The sequence below is a fragment of the Poecilia reticulata genome, chromosome 20, assembly GCF_904066995.2.
Source record: "Poecilia reticulata chromosome 20, P_reticulata-male-v2, whole genome shotgun sequence".
NCBI lineage: Eukaryota > Metazoa > Chordata > Actinopteri > Cyprinodontiformes > Poeciliidae > Poecilia > Poecilia reticulata.
This window is the reverse complement of record NC_088849.1, coordinates 22,401,881-22,420,814: the sequence shown is the minus strand read 5'-3', so window position 1 is coordinate 22,420,814 and position 18,934 is coordinate 22,401,881. Positions and strand designations below refer to the sequence as shown.

Genomic DNA, 18,934 nt, shown 5'->3' with positions numbered 1-18,934 from the left:
TCTCAGAATTTTGTAATTTATCATAGTTTATTAAACTCTGAAAGCTGAGAGGCTTTGTTAATATTCTGTCCTATAATGCGGTTATATGGGCCCTTTGTTTTGTTGTTGAGCACCTGCCCCTTTAGCGGTCTCTGCACGGCCCTGCCCAGAAATGTACCGCATGTAGGATGTAAAAATGGTTATGATGCTACTAACATAATTATGACTTTTTACCGATTTCGATTCAAATTTGAGATATAAATAAACCCATTTCCTCAGATTTACCTCAACTTTAACTCACCATGATTCTGGTATCATTGTCCGGTTTCCTACTTATTTTTTTTTACATGTTTCAGTTTTAGCTGATGATTCATTAATACATCGTGGATATTGAAAAGAATCACACATGATCGTCTCTGCTGCAGCGGACGAGACAAAGCGGCCCAGCCGGTTTTAGCCAATCAAAGCACTTTATTGCACTGTATAGTGTGACAGGGAGCCGGCAGCAGGCTCTTATAAAAGTGTCATTTCCTCTTTTTATCATGTGTACAAAACAAGTCACACACACACTTTTACCGTACAAAATCAACACTATTTACATACAACACACACACACGCGTGCAGTCTCTCTCCCATTCAGCCCTGAACACAGACGGTCCTCCTGGTTTCCGACGGGACGCCATCGCGACGCTGCTACCAACAATCCAAACAAACCTCTGATATGCATAATTTTTTTCTCCCGATGATGTGAAACAAAATGCGATGAGATGTCACGTTTTTCACCCGCAGGCGTGTAAACTAAATTTATCCAGACATTGAGACTCAGAGTAAAACGCTTTACACCAGCAGGATCCCCAGGAATCTTGCCATAAACTGATATTTATTTAAACTCTTCATAGATTTATTTATTTTTAATCATCTGTTAACTCTTCTATAACCTCAGGAAATGTTTGAGTCAGTGCACACCAGGCGGTAGCTCCGAGGTTGTTCTGTACTGAGGATTCCTGCTCAAAATGCACAAAAAACAATCATTTATGATTTAAAGTCAAACTTTAAGGTTTGCAAGAAATATTTTGACATCTACAAAACATTTTCTATGTGACAAAAACAAAAAAAAAACATTTTTAGATATGTTACTGAGCTATTTTTTTTAAATTCATATTTATATGGTTTAAATAAAAAAAATCCTGCAACTCAGTTATTTCACAATGGGATTTTTTAAACAGATAAAAGTTATTTTTATTCCAAAACTGTGATGTTATAGTTTTCCAGGCTGATCAGAGTAAAAAATAAACATAAATCTTTTGCATCCAGCAGCTCGTTTCACGTCTTAAAGGTCCTGTCTGTGGAATGCAGTGCCATCTAGTGGCCCAGGTTGCAAACTGCAGCCAGCATTTAAACAGCAGCTGTTCTTTTTGTCCTTTTAAAGCCACCGTAGCAGCATTTCTGAAGGGTTTCACTCTAAGAAAAGTGTAATAAATGCAGGAAAGTAATAAAAACATTTAGGTATAGAAATGATTGTAAATGTTGTGATGTGTTCAGATTAAAACCAGGAATCCACAGAACCAGTAGAGAACGACCTTTGGATGATTATTGCTACAACGGGAGCTTTTTTTATGTAAACTTCATCTTCCTCTTCACCCCCACAGCTTCCAGATGTTTCTGCCAGGACAGAATTTAACTTCCAACCTGGAAGTTAAACGTTTTAATGGAAACCTTTGATTTAATAATTTAATTCATTTAAATAATCTGAAGAAACCCCCTCAACACGATAAAATGTTCATTTAAATAGTCATTTAGTTAATTTTTGTTCACATGTAAAAACCTCTGCAGTAACATCTGGATGCTGAAGATGTATTCTCTCTAAAACTTTATTTAAATAATGATAACTTTATTTAAGTCATATTCACACAGTGCACTTTGCTCAGCGAGTCGCTTTTGGTGCTTCAGGACTGAATTTCTGAGTTTGCTCACATACAGAAATGTTTTTATTGTTCCTGTTGAAATTTGCAGCATTATTTTTGGTTCAAACCGACGGCTTCAAGACTCTTTTCCTTCTTTTTTTGAGATAAAAACAAACGTTTAGCCCCAAACAGAAGAAAGCTGCAGCCGATTCACACAGTTGTAGTTTTTTCTTTGATCGTTTTTGAATAAAATCTGCGTTTAAAAGCACAGAAAATGTTCCTGTCGCACATCGACACAGACAGGTGAACACACACACACACACACACACTCGCACACACACGCGCACACACACGCGCACAAACACACACACACACACTCAGGGTGCGGGTGGAGAGAGCTGCATTAGGGGCTACTACACCTTTCTGTGTTTTAGTTCCTCTCCATATAGATTATTATGTTTATGTACAGTATTTATAGTTTTTACAATAATCTGACGCCCCCTAGTGGTGGAACTGAGACAGAAACCACAGATTTGAACACAGTGCTCCTCTAAGGCTTCCTGTTGGCCGCGGGGTCGAGCGAGGGGTTAAAAACGACCGATCGGCCGCAATCCGATCAATCGATCGCAAAAACAAACGACTGCAGAACACATCAAATCAACGCTCAAAAATACAGTACATCTGGATTTCTGGGAAATTAATGAACAACGACGGCGATATGAGCAACACACACGCACGCACGCACGCACGCACGCACGCACACACACACACACACACACACACACACACACACACACACACACACACACACACACACACACACACACAGCCAGGCTACATGTTGTAGGCCACGTAGATGGGGTCCAGCTGGTCTTGTAGGAAGCCGTCGCGGAGGTGCATGCGCTGCTTTTCGCCGCGGGAGTTGATGGGGATTACGCCGACGTCCGTCACCACGACGACGCCCACGATCAGGTAGTGCTCCTCCAGCACGGCCTTGGTCACCATAGGAACCAGGTCCAGGGCCTCCTGCTCAGAGCCCTCCAGCTCCACCACCACCACCAGCAGGTTGGTCCAGGTGAAAACGGCGCTGGTGGAGACACACAGCTTTAAGAAAAAACAACTTCCTGTTTGCAGAGACGGGTTAGAAGACAATCTATTCCTACGATTAATCGATTAATCGATACAGAAACTGGGATAATCTTAAGATTTTTCATTCAATCACTTAGATTTTTCTGTACCATAACAAAATAGATTGAAAAATGCTAAATTCAATCCCTTTTTTGGAATAAAATTAATATTTTATTTCCTAAAATGCTAACAGGTGAATTTTAATCAGTGAATAAACACAGAAAGGTGTTTTTATCTTAACTGCAAAATGAAAATATGTTTTGTACAATTTTGGTCTAATTGTTGCTGCAAATATGTTTTTCTTTTCCAGCAAATTGACTTTTTTGAGTCTGTATGCTCCAGTTAACGATTCATTGATTACAGAATTATTTACCACTATTTTAATAATCGATTAATCAGATTAATCGTTCCACTTTAAGGTTTCCTGGTGGCTCTTCTACATGTTAGTTATGTGATATAGGAAGTGTCTGGTTCAGGTTTTTCCACCGACGGCTCCAGATTTGTGATTTCATTTTCATTTCAATATTAAAATACATTACAAATGCAAATAAATAATTTTATATATTTTTGCTACAATTTTAACTTCATTTCTACTCTGAATGTTATTCTTTCAGCAAATGACCTTTTTTGAACTCTGAATAAACCGGTTAATGATTAATCAATTACTAAATTAGTTGACAATTATTTCAATTGAATCGATTATCACGATTAATCCATCCATCATTAATCACATATAAGAATTTGACACCAGCTATCAGCTGTCATCATATTGTGTAACTTGTTTAAAGCCATTCTTTATCATTCCAGAGAACAAACCATGAAAACAAACGTTTCTCATCATTAATGCCAGCAGCTTTGTACTTCAGACGCTCTCTGACCTGAATGTGTCTCCATGGTGCAGGTGGACCTACCACTCCATGATGCTCTTGTGTGCGCGGATGACGGACGTCTCGATGTCGATGGGGTGGTACCTCATCCCCCGCAGCTCCATGGCCTCCTCCAGCGCCCCGACCACGAACAGAGCGTCGTGCCTCTCTGCTCACAAACCCCACAAACACACCGTCAGGCCTGCTGCCGGTGCGTCACACCGGAGACGGACGCGTCCTCACCTCCGTTGGCGTCTGTGAGCTCGGTGCGGCGCAGGAAGCCCAGGTATCCGGTTCTGGCCCAGACCGTCTGGGTGTCTCCGAAGCTGAGTCTGGAGCTGAAATGGTCCGACTGCAGCACTTCCTCGCCGTAGCCGCTGTAGTAGCCGCTGCCGTTGTGAGCGCTGTGGACCCAGATCTGCAGCAGGAGAGAAAAAACACATCAGACTGACCCGACACAGAAGAATGGCTGAAACGATTAACCGTGAATCAATTAGTGAAATAATCGTTGAGTAATTTAGTAACTGATTAATCGCTAACTGCAGTACGATTCAGATTTACTGCAAAAAACAGCAAATTCAGAGCAATAATGAAGCTAAAACTCTACAAAAAATATATGAACATCACATTTAAGATTAAAAAAACCTGTTTGTAAATATGTTCTGCCTTGAACTCAAGAGTTTTAGCTTCACCGGGTTCAAATTATGTACAAAATGGTCATGTTGATTTTCTGAGTATTTTTTTTAGCTACCAATGATTAGTAATGCAATAATGCAGTTATTGCATTTTAGTCAGTAAAATGTTTATTTTTTGAAAAAGGAATTAAAATATTTGCTTTTTTAAAAAGCTTATGTGGTTAAGTGAAAAATCTGTACAATGTGTCATATTTTTTGTTAGAATAATTGATCAACCATCAGAATAATCGATCACTAGAGTAACAGTGGGAGCTGCAGACCTCTCCCAGGTGTGAGTCTCCCAGCGGCCCTTTGGTCTCCGGGTTGGCGATGATGATACGAACTCCTGGCAGAATCTGGGAAAATAAAAGCATCACTTAACCTCGCCTTCCTTTTTTACAGTGCATTAAGAGCCCAGATTACTGTCTGTTAATATTCCAGCTTCTCTTTGAACATTTTCACCAGTGAACTGAAGATCCTGATAAAATGGATCCAAACTGTTTCTCCAGTTTTTTACTGAATGTGGGCGCAGAGCGAGTTTCCTTCCAGCTGATGAGTTCTTCCTGCTTTCTGTGCGATTCTTTTCTCCCCCGGATGAGCGGACAGAAAGGGAGGCTGACGGTTTCCTGCTGGACTCAGACCTGCAGTCTGTTGTGACTCACTGGATGTGGGAGGACGTGCAGAGAAAAGCAGCAGAAATAGTCCCAGAGCCGGCTGCCACTCCTCGGCTCTGAGCTGTCAGCTCTCATCTTTGCCTCTGATTTCTGTCACAAGTGACCAACTTTTCTCAAAACTTCATTTAGATCTTAAGTCACGACTCGTCTCCCTCCTGGAAATGAGGATTTATGGTCTCTCACCTTCCCAGACTCCATCAGCGGCAGGCTGTGGGGCGAGCCTCTCTCCACCAGCCGAACCCTGAACAAAGAAACGTTTCAGGGTTAAAACCGTTCCTGCAGCAGAGGAGGATGATGGGTAGCAGCAGCCGGACCTGTCATGGCGCAGCGCTCTCATGTCCACGTACACGGTGGTGGGGTCGGGTCCTGAGGTCCCCTGCAGCCAATCACAGGGCAGAAACAGTCTGGCTCACTAACAAACACTTTCACACTGAGTTTTAATTTAATTTTAAAAAATGGATAAATGGTGCAACAGCGCTTTTAGAGATGTGCATTAAAACTGATATGAGCGCATTTATGTTTGTGACCAAAGAATAATAAAGAGGTAGAATTAAATAAATGTTCACGTTTTCATACTCCTTTTCAAACAGAAAAGCAGGAATAAAGAAATTATTTTGTTGCATGCACCAGTTTTCTCTCTGTCCTACTGATTGCTTGTTCTTTTGTTTTTTAAAACCGGTTTGAAATAAATAAAATAACATAAAGAATAATATGCAGTAGTGCGTTTAAATCTCTGTCTGCTTTTCATAAAGCTTATTTAATTTAATTCACATGTACTTTAGTGATTCCAAAGGGGAATTAAATGGTGTAACTCAAATCAAACAATATTTTTAAAAGTGATGTTTTAGAGGCTGATGATTGTAGCAGTCCGTTTTACAGCCAATCTAAAGATGCCTCTGACTGAAGAGTAATGAGTTACTCAACTAGCCAATCACAAACAGGCATTTTTCAGCCAATCAGAGGGTATTAATTGCAAACATTGCATTCTTTGCCGTGCAAATGGCATGTTGTTGAAGCTTCATAGGCGTGTCATAGGCGTGTCATAGGCGTGTTATCGGCGTGTTCCTCATGTGTTCCTGGCATGTTGTACCTGCAGACAGATGGCCAGGTTGACCCTGCAGCCAAATGCTGTGCTGACGGAGCGAGGATGGAGGCCCAGGTCCTTGAAGAGTTTGGAGAAGGAGTGTGTGAGCGCCATCCTGGGCCTCTCCTCTGCCACCACCACGCAGGCCCGGACCCGGGACAGGTCCAGACCTCGGGCCTGGATCGGAGACAAGCAGAACGCAAACAGAAGCTTTTTATAAAACGGGAATGGATCGGTTATTTCTGTCTTTGCTTTCACTCAAATCAAACCAAACCCTGTGGAGGGAAAAAAGTCTCCCAGGAGACTCATCTGCTCTTCAGCGAGGAAAGTGTTTCAAGAAGACACAGCCAGAAATAAACGCCGTTTCTCCTCCGCTCTGCGTCTCCATGGAGACTTAAAGACAGATAATCACTAAAATTAACTTCCATCAGTGACCAATCACTGCGACGCCTCCGGCTGAGCAGATGGAGACGGAGTTTATTAAACCGAGCTGGAGGACAAGCGTCTCCTGCAGAGGACCGCGATGGAGCCGCTTAGCCTCACAGGCAGGCTGACAGGACATGTCCAGCTGCACCGAGACACATCCTGCTGGGTTCGAGGATCCGGACCAGAGACAAACCTGTCCAGACTCATCAATCATACTACAGAGGACCAGAACCGTTGGGTCTCTGTGAGGAATTCATCTGAATCTGAACTGCCTCAAAGGTTTTAAATCATAACATTTTTACTGATTTCCACTGATGCTGGTTTGTGATTTCAGATGAACGACTCCACTCCAGAGAGAACCACGGAAACGGGCCGGTTCAGGGTTCTGCATCATCCTGACCTTCAGTGCTTCGGTCTGCAGGCCGAGTCCTTTGGTGCAGAGCTCCATGACGCTGTAGGAGCAGAAGGTGTCTCGCACCCGCAGCTGGCTGACGGCCAGCAGCCACAGAGCCGGGTTGGTCTCCAGCTCCACCGGCGGGATCAGGATGGACTGGTGGCCCGAGTAAACGCTGCGGACGACACGCAGAGCTCACATCCAGGAACCCAGCTCCCATCACGGGGAATCGAGTTTTTAACGACGACGAAGCACCGACCTGCAGAGACACCAGAGGACGAAGCCGAGGCCGCAGTACGGGTCCAGGCAGATGGCCACCTCTCTGGACGGGTACAGCTCACACTGCAGCTTCACCGAGCGGCAGAAGGCTCCAACTGCATTATGGGACATCTGGAGCGGACGAATAGAGACATGAATGTCAAAACTAAAGGGTGAAATTTACTTTTACAACAACTTTAAACGTGGAACGAGTTTGGACTAATTTGTTTTCAGCTCGGAGTAGAGATGGCAAAACTGGCCAATTTAAACTACTGACAGATCACAAAATTAATAAAATAAAAATACTAAATTTTGTTTATTGTGCTCAACAAACAATAAGATTTTAATTAAATCTGTAAAGGTCCAAAATATAAATTGACAGACAACAGAAATTGTCTGTTATTAAAAGAGAAACAGACGACTTCCAATTTGATCAAAATCTTCAATAACAGCTGAACTCTGACCCCAAATCCAGAAGGATAAGGAAGCTCAAACCAAATCTTCCCTCCACCATATTGAATAAGGATCGTATCCCCTACTCCAACATGTCTGACCAAACGGCCAGACTGAGAGTTAAAGAGGAGCAGCAAACGCAAAGGAGGTGGATTATCAGAGCAACTGATGGTGCCATTTATTTATTGAGCTGTTGGCATATTATAATAGCAACAGTCTTCAGTCAGAGGCTTCTTTATATTCGTCGTGAGACTGACTGCTACAGGAGATCCTTCCTGCCCACAGCATCACCGTCCACGACTCTTTCAACCTACTTGGATGATTTACAATATTTAATTTAAGTATTTCTGAATTTAATCCAAAATAATAACTTATTTTGGATTTTTTTCCCACTCACTCAATGAAAATGTTATTAAATTAAAATATTCAATGTGATACTCTGCTACCGCAATAAAAGGAGAATTTATTTTAAGGTTTTTTAAGCCTTTTATTTTTCCCGATAATAATCTGTTTTCTTCTAGGTTATTTTAGTGAGACGTTGAAGTAAAAATCTGGAATAATTTAAATATTTATCCTTAGTTTGAGAGTCCAAAGTTTTCAGTCTACAGTAAAATAAAAACCCCTTTATGTTCTGTTATTTTTAGATCCTTGTTACAGTCGTTGAACTACGTCTCCCTGCCGTGAGGAAGAGGATCAGGAGGAAGAGGAGGCCCGGTTCTGCTGCGGACTGACTGACCTGGACTCCGGCCAGCATGCCGGTGGTGGATACGCTGAAGTCCAGATAGGCCAGGCCGTCGGGGTTGGTGGGCTTATAGAAAGCTGGAGGCTTCTTCTTTGGCAGGTCGTCTGCAGAGCAAACAGAATCAAACAGGATCATCCGGTTCTGTTCGGAAAGCCCGACTGAACTCTAGGTGACCCCAGAGCTGCTGAGGGAGCCGTGCCGCAGCTGATGCTCCACTAACAACCGACCTGCACCTGAGACTGGTTATTAACTCTGAGGTCGTTTCTGATCCAGAACTGTAACAACCTCCATGACAAACACACAGGAAAAAAGAAAGTACACCTTCTACAGGTGTACATACTTACTTCTTATAAGACATTTCTCACATATTTTAATTGAAATAATCTGCCAGTGGAACCAGTATTTTTATATTATTATTTTCTTACAACAAGCCAGAATATTTTCCTGAAAATTTTTTTGAAACTTAGTTTTGTAGATGAACCCCCTGCAGTTGCCTGTTTTGTCCAGTAGGGGGATAATCAGCAGAAACAGCAGCTACAGTTCAGACTCTGATTTTACTTTCAGCAAAACGTTTTCAGGGGTTTCTACATGTTTCTACATCAGAAATAGAGTTACATTTTCAAGATTTAAATTCCTTTCTAGTAAAATCCAAAAGTTAAATTTCTGTAATATATTTTTGATAGAAAAAACCCAGGATGATAGGAAGGATGTACTTTTCTTTCTCTGGACGTTTGACTATTAAAATGTTTCTGCACTGATGAAAACAGCAGATGTTTGTTTGTACCGGTGTCCAGAACCGGAGGCCAGTTCCTGATGTCCACGGTGGCTGTGGCCTCCTTGGAGCGCAGCAGCTTGCAGATGACGGCCGTCGTCATGACGCAGGCCGAGTGGCTGACCTGCAGACAGGAGGGAGACGTGTTGGTTTGTGTTTTCAGCAGCAGAGCGCGCTCTGATGGAAGCAGCTGCGAACCTCGACGATCATCTTGACGGTGGGCAGCGTGGTGGAGATGTTCTGGGGGTGAGGCGGCCGCACCGTGATGGGAACGCAGCCGGCGTACAGGCAGCCGTAGAACGCCGCGATCAGGTCGATGCCTGCAGGAGGAGCAGAGATGAGGAACCTGAAGAAATGAGGCTAGAGCTGGGCTGCAGCTAGCAAATATTCTGCTATTCACCAAGTCATTTATCGATTATTCAGATGATTTACCGATTAATCAGATACATTTTGAAAAAATAAATATTTGAGTCTTTTTTATGTAATATTAAGAAAAACATTTAAAGGTGCAAATAAATTAAATTCATTAAAAAAATAAAAAATAAACATCGTATTGTGTGAAATGCAAAAACAGCATTTCTTTAGTATGTGTGAGCTGCTAAAAAATACATCAATAAATATTCAGTCTTTCTGCTTAAAACCAGCACAGTGCAGGGATGATGTGGTGATTATTTATCATTATTTGGTTAATAATTGGATTAAAAACCTGATTAATAGGAGATTTTTTTTTTTTACAGAATGTGAACCGGGTGAAGCTAAAAATTAAACTTGTGTAGTTTTGGGTGGAGCATATTTATGGATGAAGAAGGTTTTTTTTCCATCTTAAATTCAAAATGTATATTTTTTGTACAGTTTTGGCTTAATTGCTGCACAGACTGTGTTGTTATTTTAGCAGCTGACATTTTTTGCATCCGATACACCATTTAATCGATTAGTAGATTAGCTGTTGATTAGTAATTGATTAATCTGTATTAATCTGATTAATGGTTTCAGCCGTAGCTGGATCAGGCCATCATGTCTGACCTGGTGGGTAAACCAGAGCCACATGGTCTCCCTCCTGCAGGCCTCCTCTCTCCATCAGCAGAGCTGCTACTCGCTCCGCCCGCTTGTGCAGCTGCAGGCAGGTGAGGGAGCTCGACACCGCCCCCTGGGGGATAAAAGATGAGAAAACCGGACTGAATATCCACCGTAGCGCCATCTGTGGTTGGATGTGTTGATCTGAGGGTAGAGGCGTTTACCCGGGAGCTGAGCAGGGTGTAGAGGACGTGGTCCGGGGTGGTCTGGGCTCGCCACTGCAGGATTTCTGACAGGAACAGAAACTGGAAACAAAGACCAACATCAGAGGACTTCAACACGACCAAATCTGAAGTTCTTCAACACTTCCTGCTCAAACTGCAGCAGAGATGCAGAACTGGGCTTTTCTGTCTAATTATTGGAGCATCAGCGTTTAACAGGAGCCATAAAGCGCCGGAGCAGGACAGCAGGACGTCTTTAAACACATCTCAGCCTCAAATGGAGCCTGAGTCACCAGAGCTGCTGACTCTCTAATCAATTCATCGGGGTGTTGAATTTGATGGACTGTTAGTTGTTCTGTTTCATCTGATTCAGTCAGAGACAGAAGGAAAACGGTTCTGACTTTTCTCAGAAAGGCAGAAACAAAACCACCGCAGCAGAACGTTTAGCATCTGATCTGCAGAAATCTGAATCACACGTTTGGTTGTTATATTGTTTTCATCAATCAGTTCAGAATCAGCAAAAACACATCATTTTTCACCAAACAACAAGATCTTTAGTTCTATGTTAGATTTGTAAGTACAAATAATGCAACTCTTGAATCTGGAGCATTTTGCAGTGTTGGGTCAGATGCTTCTGTAACTTTGTCCTTGAGTTATTTCACTGTAAGCACTTTCAGTTGACCCAGAACGTAAACTAAATCTTCTGCTGATGTTTCTTCAATACAGATGGATTTTGGCTGAAATGTGATTTTTATTTATCGAGGAACCAGCAAAAAGTTTTTCTTCAGTATTTGCTGGAATTGAAACAAAGTTTTCCTGAATGAATCTGGATGTTTCTGGATCTTCTCACCTGGTCGTTGTCGTCGGTCTGCCCCAGGTCTCTGCCGCTGGCCTGAGCTATCCTCTTCCCCGACACCAGGTTCCCCACCATCACGGAGGCGGGTCCGATCTCTGCGGCACACGGACAAAACCCGGATCACAACCTGGATCGGCTCCGGCTTTTCTGAAGCGACCTTACCGGAAACAGGCGAGTCTCACCTGGCTGCTTCTGCCGCGGTTTGGGCAAGTTGGTGACGCAGGTGTGGGGGCACATCAGGACGTTGCAGGGGTGCAGCCCCCCCTCCAGGTACAGCTGCTTGATCTCCGACAGGTGGATGCCGCCCAGCGGGGTCTTGGGCAGGGTGTTGGCCGGGACCAGAGCCAGACAGAACACGCCGACGCCATGGATGCTGTCGATGGCCTGAAGGGGAGCAGATCCAACAAAAATCTGTCATTTCAATTAATTTCCTACCAATAAAGGTTATTACCGCCAGTTCTGAGGAGCAATGAATAAAAGATGAGTATGCCTAACTGTTGCTATGGCAGCGCGACAAAAAACTGATCCGATACTGACAGAATCTGAGGTTCTGTAAGGTTCGTGCATGCCACACTGTTTCCAGTTTCAAGTGCAAATGCCAAGATATCAGAGCTTTTTATATTAAGTCAATAATTTCTCAATATTGATAAAAAGCTACTAATTACTTGACTAATCATTTTTCCTGTTAAGTGAAATAATCTGGTACTTTTTGTATCTGAAAATAATCTTATTTATCTTGCTCAAGCAGTATTTTCATGTTAGTTTTGTTTATATTTCCAGTAGAAACTACAGAAAACGTTTTGTTGGTATTTAGCTTTGGCAGTGCAGGTGTTCCGTACCTGCAGCACCCGGCTCATCCACTGGAAGCTGTCCTCCTCCGTGGAGTCGGGCCTCTGCTCGGCCACCACCACGATGCGCTCGTCTCTCAGCACCGTCACGGAGAACACAGCGATCCTGCAGAGACGGAGAGCAGAAACACGGTCAACGCCGCTCTGATCACACTTGGACTGAAGAATCGGGTCAGAGGTCAGGAAGCATCGAGTCAGAGGTCAGGAAGCATCCGGTCACAGAGGTCAGGAAGCATCGGGTCAGAGGTCAGGACGGATCTCCAGGACCAGTCACTGACATCAGCAGTGGTTCATATTGTCCTGAATGAAACCATGAGTTGTCGGCACAGATGATCCGTCTCATTTGTTTTTGCAGCTCCTCTGCAAGCTGTATTTAATCACTGAAGCCTTAATTAATATTATACATAAAAAAACTAGGAAAATAAACACTTAGCCTCAAATGCAGTTGCAGTATTCATTTAGTGAACACTTGATCATCAAAAGATTCATCTGCAGTTAAACATCAATATGTGAAAAACTTCCGCTTGACTTTAGATCAACAGTGTAGAACTGATCTGCTCAGTGAATTATTCTTTTAAAAAAAGTTTTTTTTAGAGTTTGTGTACTGCAGTTAACGATTAACTCATAACTATACAAGTTGAAGATTATTTAAACAATTGATTAATCATGATTAATTGTTTCAGCCCAAGTTAACCTGGATTGGACCGACTTTGGGTTCCTGCAGCTGAAACTTGAAATCGCTGCAGCGAGCGTCATCAGACCCTGACAGGTAAAAGATGAATTTCCTGCTCAGCGGCTTTGGATACAATTAAGTTTCTCCGTTTTGCTGCGTCCTGATTCATCCGCCGTCGCTCGACTTTATTAGATTCATAAAGCGCCGGGCGCAGCTCATCCATCACTGTGACAGCTGGGAGTGACGGCCGCTCCGGGTGGGGGGTCCACTCACCGGCCCCGGTAGACGAACTTCATGGGCTCCACCGCCAGCGCCGTGGCAACGATGTCGTCGGCGTTGTGCCGCCGCCCGCTCACCATGATGAGGCCGTCCATCTTCCCCGTGATGAAGGCCAGGCCGCCGGGTCCGATAAAGCCCAGCAGGCCGGTCCGCACGAAGGCGTACTCGCTGATCAGACCGCCGCTGGAGCTCACCGGGTACACCTGCAGGCACAGGAGAAACCGTCACCGTGGCAACCAGCCAGGTCTGCAGCCCGGAGGCGGAGAGCAGAATAAATATGAGCTGCTGGTGGAAAACAGAGAGCCTGACGACCAGACAGATGATTTAATGGTTTTAAATCAACATTTTAAGGTTTAAATATCAACTGAAACCTTTGGTTCTTTGTGGGTTTGGCCAATAAATCAATTTTATAATCAATTTTATTGATTTTTGGTGTTTGAAGATTTAATTTGAGGAAAATCTGGATTTTTTCAGACTATATTTATTTGCACTTTGAATTCAGGTGAACTCAACGATGAAATATAACAGCCAGGCTAAGATTTATTTCTTTTTTTATTACAAGAATAGAATCATAATACAAGAATAAAGTTGTAATATTAGGAGAATGAAGTGAAAATTTTATGAGCACTCTGCCACAGAAACAAAAAAATTATTATCCCAGCCGTTTTTTATTAAAACAACTTTTTTTCTCCCAATTTTTTAGACAATTTTTTGATGTCTTTTAATTTTCTGGTAATATTGTGACTATATTCTCATATTTAAACATAAATTATTGTAGTCAGGCCTTTATACCCCATTGTACAATTCACAGACGATGGCTGAAATAAGACACTTTTTGAAAAATGTTTCCTGTCATTTGTAATATGTTTGGGTTTTTTTAAGAAAAGAGGGCAAGAAAAAAACGGATTAAAATCGGAAATCAGATCTGTTATGAAAAAAGTGTAGATTTTATTTTTAAGCCCTAAATTCTGTGTTTGTTTCCCAGTCAAAGGGTCTTATTTCCCAACTACTTAAATTTGTACTATGTATATGAACATAAAACAATTCTGAAATATTAACACAGTCCTTTCTTTTGCAGGCCGTACACCTGCAGCAGGGTTTGGGTTTGTGCAGAGCTGCTGCGTCCTGAAGCGCCTCACCTCGAAGGTGTTCTTCGTCATTCCCGTCAGGCCGTAGTAGGACGTTCCCGTGGCGACGGAGCAGACGCAGAATTCGCCGATCTCATCCGTCTGGCAGAGCTGAGGGACGCCCTCGGGCTTCACCACACACACCAGGCCTAGGCAGGAGAAACGAGGACACACGGCTGTTAACGGCCAGCGGGTCGACGAGCACCTGGTTCTGAAAGTGGACCAGGCGTCTGAGTCACAGCCTCCAGCAGCCCTGCTGCTTTAAATAGGCCGTTCTAGTCTGATGTCTGTGTACCAACAGAAACCTGGATGATCCAACTGGAACTGGGTAAAAGCTGAGAGCATTATGCAAGAAACAGAGAAGTTTAAATGACATGAAAGACGAATATTATTCATTTGCTGGTTAATGGAGAGGGTGATTATTGTATTTAACACAAAATCTTAGCACAATTTTTTAAATATTAATTGAAATAAGACGAAACTAAATTAGATTTTCATTAATATGTAGGAGCTTGTTTTAATTAAATAATTCCATAATAATGAAAATGTTCCAGTTTCTCTGCCAGATTATTTCAGATTAACGAGGGAAAAATGTCTTATAATAAATGAAATAATCTACCAGTGGAATTAGTCCTGTATATTATCTATATTTATAAACATTATCTGGTTCTTTATAATCTTTGCCAAACTTATTAGGAGCCATTTTGGAAGAACTGAAGAGCCACTGGTGGCTCTGGAGACCCCTGGTGTAGAATCAGACGTTCTGATTGGACAGATGCTTCCTGTCACAATTAACAATAAATCAATTAATCAAGATAAACTAAAACAATCTCAATCATTTCCATTTTTCTCTCTTTCTGCCAAACCTTCAGTCTGACGTTTGGTAAACAAATGACTGCTGTAAACTGTCCTTTATTATTTAGAAGAACCTGAATCAGCCCATGTTGTTGTTGAGCCATAACGACTCAGAAGATGAACTGTGCTGCGTCTCATCAGTTAAAACCCAGAGAGTGAAGGCTCAGGATGGATGGCAGTTGTTATTAAAACAGTTTCTGCGTTTTTCTCAACTTCCACAGGGAGATCAGTCATGAGCGGAGAGAGCGAGCCCCAGAAAAATGGACAATGATTAAGAGTAGAGGCCACACATTCATACGCCCTCCAACTAATTCAACGGTTTAATGGACCTAATGGATTCTCTGCCCTGCAGAGCATGAAGCTCTGACAGCTGATAGTTTAACTCTTCACACGGCTCAGCTTCTACTGCTTCACTTTTATTCACACTAAACTCACTTAAAGTTACAATAACCCAGTCAGCATTAATGTTAGAGTTTATAGGACAATCCCAAAACTTTCCAAAGATTTTCTTTGCATCTAAACATTAAAATTTTCTGAAGGAAAACAAAGATGACAAGGAGTAAGAGAATATAAATCAGTAAAAAGAGAACGAAAGACTGGAAGAAAGAAAGGAAGGGATATTGTAAGGAAAAGAAGAAAACAAGGAAAGCAGGGAGGAATAATGGAAGGAAAGAAGCAAGGAAGAAAGTAATGAAGAAAGGAAGGACAGACAGAAAGAAAGAAGAAAGGAATGAATGAAAGTAGGAAGAAAGAAAGAAGCCATCTCTCCTTCTAACTACCTATCAATCACCATGGCAACAGATTACATCTTGACCATTAATCTCCATAACTGAGGGAAATATTTTCTAAACAGAAACTGCTTTAGATGCTTAGGTCCAGAGTTTGTTTCTAGAAATACAGAATCAGAACCTCCAGCAGGTCTGGTTCTGGTTCTAAGTGGGTCTTCCTGTGATGAATACAGTCCTGGTTCTGGCTGAGGACCAAAGAAACCCGATCTGTTCATGCAGCTTACAGGACGTTTTCTGCTCTCATGGTTTTATTATCCTCCATTCAGCAGAAACAACCTGAGGACGTCTGAGGCTGGAATGCAGACTTAGGTGAAACGGCACCAGAGTCGAGTTCAGATCGTTTCTCTGTGGTTCCTAAAAATCCAGACGGAGCAGCAGGAAGCCGTTACCTCCTGGTGTGACGGTGCCGACGTCCTGAACGGTGAGGACCGACAGACGCTCCTCCGTGTCCACCCGCACCACGCCGTAGCTCAGACCCTGCATGGACAGGACGCCGCGGCCCGGAGGCTGGCTGCTGTCCTCCACCGGCCTGCACACACACACACGCACACGCACACACACACACACACACACACACACACACACACACACACACACACACACACACACCAGCTGACTTTCTGCAGGAAGCTGCTGGCTGACTGCAGCGCTGAGCACCAGCTCCTCCGATCGGAGCATAAACGTGTTTCATTGTGAAATTAAAAAGATTGTTCAAATAAAAAGCTGAAAAGTGTGGAGTACATTTTTATTCACACTGCCAAAACACAAAACCTTTCCAAATGCTTTTCTTTAGTTTCTGGTGAAAATATCTTATGACATTTGGAAACAGAGTAAAGTAACTTAGAAGTCACTTTTCAGTAAGATATAGGGGCTTGTTTAAGTGAATAATTCCTTAATGTTGATGAAACAGAACTAGTTATAAGTGAAATAATCTGCCAGTGGAACTAGTTCTTTTTTAACAGTTATAAGGAATATATTTACTCCTAACAAGCTCCCATCTCTTGCTAAAAAGTTATTTCTAAGTTGTCGTTTTTATTTTTTGTATTAAGATATTTGCACTAGAAACTAGACAAAATATCTAGTAAGACTCTGTGCTTTTGCATCACAACCTTCCTGACATTTTCAGATTTTTATTTGAAAATAATCATCCGTAGAACACAATCTGTAAAACTCTTCCTTCTTACCCGGGTTTCCAGTCTGTGGATGTGTTTGCATGCAGCAGGAATGTGAAGCATGCTTCATGTTTTCAGATTTCTGAATGTAAATGAATTGAGGCAGCATGTTTACCTCCTGATGGCAACCGTCAAGGCCTCGGGGGAGCTGGCGCAGGGACAGATGACCTCTGACCTCAGCCCTTTGGTCTGGAACACGTTGAGGAAGGCGTCACAGGAGGAGATGGACCCTAAAACACAGGATCATCCACAAACACTCAGAATAACATGTTTTAAAATATATACAGATGCATTCTGAACCAACTTGTTTGGCTGATGCAGCAGAAACTCTCAAAAATATTTTTAAAAATCCGTTAAGCATTTTTTGCTATCCAGTTATTAATCGGTTAAAATAAAATAAATAATCACAGATAAGTCCTGCTCTGTGTTGACGTTAGTGATGCCTGAACTTTTCACATGTTGATGTTAGAAGTGTTTTGTATCCTTTGCTACAAATCATGTTAAAGGAATGCTCCTGTTATATTTTATGTAACAAAATGCTTATTTTCTTACTTTAAAAATTAATTTAATTATGTACCTTTTTGTATTTTTATGCATTTCTAATACCATATAAAATAAGCTAAGTGGTAAATAAAAAAACTTTTTTTTTATAGGATTAATTATCGGACTAATTGATTAACCGTTAGGCTAATTAAGTAATTGTAAGACTAATCAATTAATCAAAAATGTTATTAAGCGTCAGACTAATCCACTAATTGCCAGACTAATCAATTAATAGTCAGAATAATCAATTGTCAGACTAATTGCTTAATCATTAGACTAAGCAATTAATTATCATATAATCAATTAATCTTTAGAATAATCGATTAATCGTCAGACTCATAAATTGTCTGAATAATCGTTTACTAAAATAATCATTGCCGCAGCTCTAGTTTAAGACAGATTTCATGTCTGTAAAGTAAAACGTTGGATTTTTAACCAGATATTTCAGTTTTTTTCTTGATTCAGACTTGAAAATCTTTATTGTACGACACGTCCACACAGAGACGTTCTGCTCCTGTGAGGAGGAGACCCAGTTTCCTGCCGTCCCCAAAGAGTTCCTCCATCTCCCACCAGCAGAGAAGCTGAGCAGGATCTTACAGGGATTGGAGCCGTCGGCCACCAGCAGCATCCGCAGCGAGCTCAGGTTGATGTCTTTCTGGTCCTTGTGGGCCACCAGAGCCCAGTGCATGTCTCTGGACTTGACACAGGCCACCTTGGCTGAAGGTAGAAGCGAACATGCAGGGAGTTAGCATCTAATCCGCCTGACAGGAAGGAGAGGAGAGCCGAGCGACAGAGGAGGAGGCTGACCTTTGTACTGGCAGACCTTCTGGATCCACGACAGAGGGTTGACCTTCATCAGGGAGTACGGCACGCTGATCACATGCATCATGTTCATCACGCTCTGCAAACACACACACACACACACACCAGCTTCTGCTTATTTCCTAGCTAAATATCCAATTACAGATTTCTAAGATAAACTTCAAGAGGCGGTGAAAACAAATTTCTAGGTGTCATTATTCAACTGGAAACCACACAACAGATACGTCCTGGATATGATATATAATATCAATAATCAATTATTGTTGGTGTTTTTATAAGAAAAAATGATTTTTCATCCCCTCTAATTAAAATTAAATGGGTGCTATATTGATGGGTTAGATATTAAATATGGGTTTGGTTATCTGGATAAAACACGCAGTAA

The 18,934-nt window shown here is 42.1% G+C and overlaps 1 protein-coding gene across 3 annotated transcripts in view; it reads right to left on the bottom strand.

The window, feature by feature from the left end:
• Positions 1 to 430: 430 nt before the first annotated feature.
• Positions 431 to 18,934, bottom strand: part of LOC103456731 (disco-interacting protein 2 homolog C-like) — a 51,787-nt gene continuing 33,283 nt past the window's right edge. For all 3 annotated transcript variants that reach the window (XM_008396439.3, XM_008396440.3, XM_008396441.3), the window contains 23 exons: positions 18,538 to 18,631; positions 18,328 to 18,447; positions 17,303 to 17,417; positions 16,405 to 16,544; positions 14,385 to 14,521; positions 13,240 to 13,448; positions 12,285 to 12,399; positions 11,628 to 11,829; positions 11,440 to 11,540; positions 10,593 to 10,673; positions 10,378 to 10,501; positions 9,553 to 9,674; positions 9,367 to 9,478; positions 8,577 to 8,686; positions 7,389 to 7,519; positions 7,136 to 7,304; positions 6,316 to 6,486; positions 5,540 to 5,601; positions 5,409 to 5,466; positions 4,833 to 4,907; positions 4,121 to 4,295; positions 3,923 to 4,046; positions 431 to 2,970 (listed from right to left, as the gene is read on the bottom strand). In XM_008396439.3, the coding sequence (XP_008394661.1) occupies positions 2,718 to 2,970; positions 3,923 to 4,046; positions 4,121 to 4,295; positions 4,833 to 4,907; positions 5,409 to 5,466; positions 5,540 to 5,601; positions 6,316 to 6,486; positions 7,136 to 7,304; positions 7,389 to 7,519; positions 8,577 to 8,686; positions 9,367 to 9,478; positions 9,553 to 9,674; positions 10,378 to 10,501; positions 10,593 to 10,673; positions 11,440 to 11,540; positions 11,628 to 11,829; positions 12,285 to 12,399; positions 13,240 to 13,448; positions 14,385 to 14,521; positions 16,405 to 16,544; positions 17,303 to 17,417; positions 18,328 to 18,447; positions 18,538 to 18,631 (3,000 nt within the window). In that variant the 3' untranslated portion in view covers positions 431 to 2,717. The remainder of the gene's footprint in view (positions 2,971 to 3,922; positions 4,047 to 4,120; positions 4,296 to 4,832; positions 4,908 to 5,408; positions 5,467 to 5,539; positions 5,602 to 6,315; positions 6,487 to 7,135; positions 7,305 to 7,388; positions 7,520 to 8,576; positions 8,687 to 9,366; positions 9,479 to 9,552; positions 9,675 to 10,377; positions 10,502 to 10,592; positions 10,674 to 11,439; positions 11,541 to 11,627; positions 11,830 to 12,284; positions 12,400 to 13,239; positions 13,449 to 14,384; positions 14,522 to 16,404; positions 16,545 to 17,302; positions 17,418 to 18,327; positions 18,448 to 18,537; positions 18,632 to 18,934) is intronic.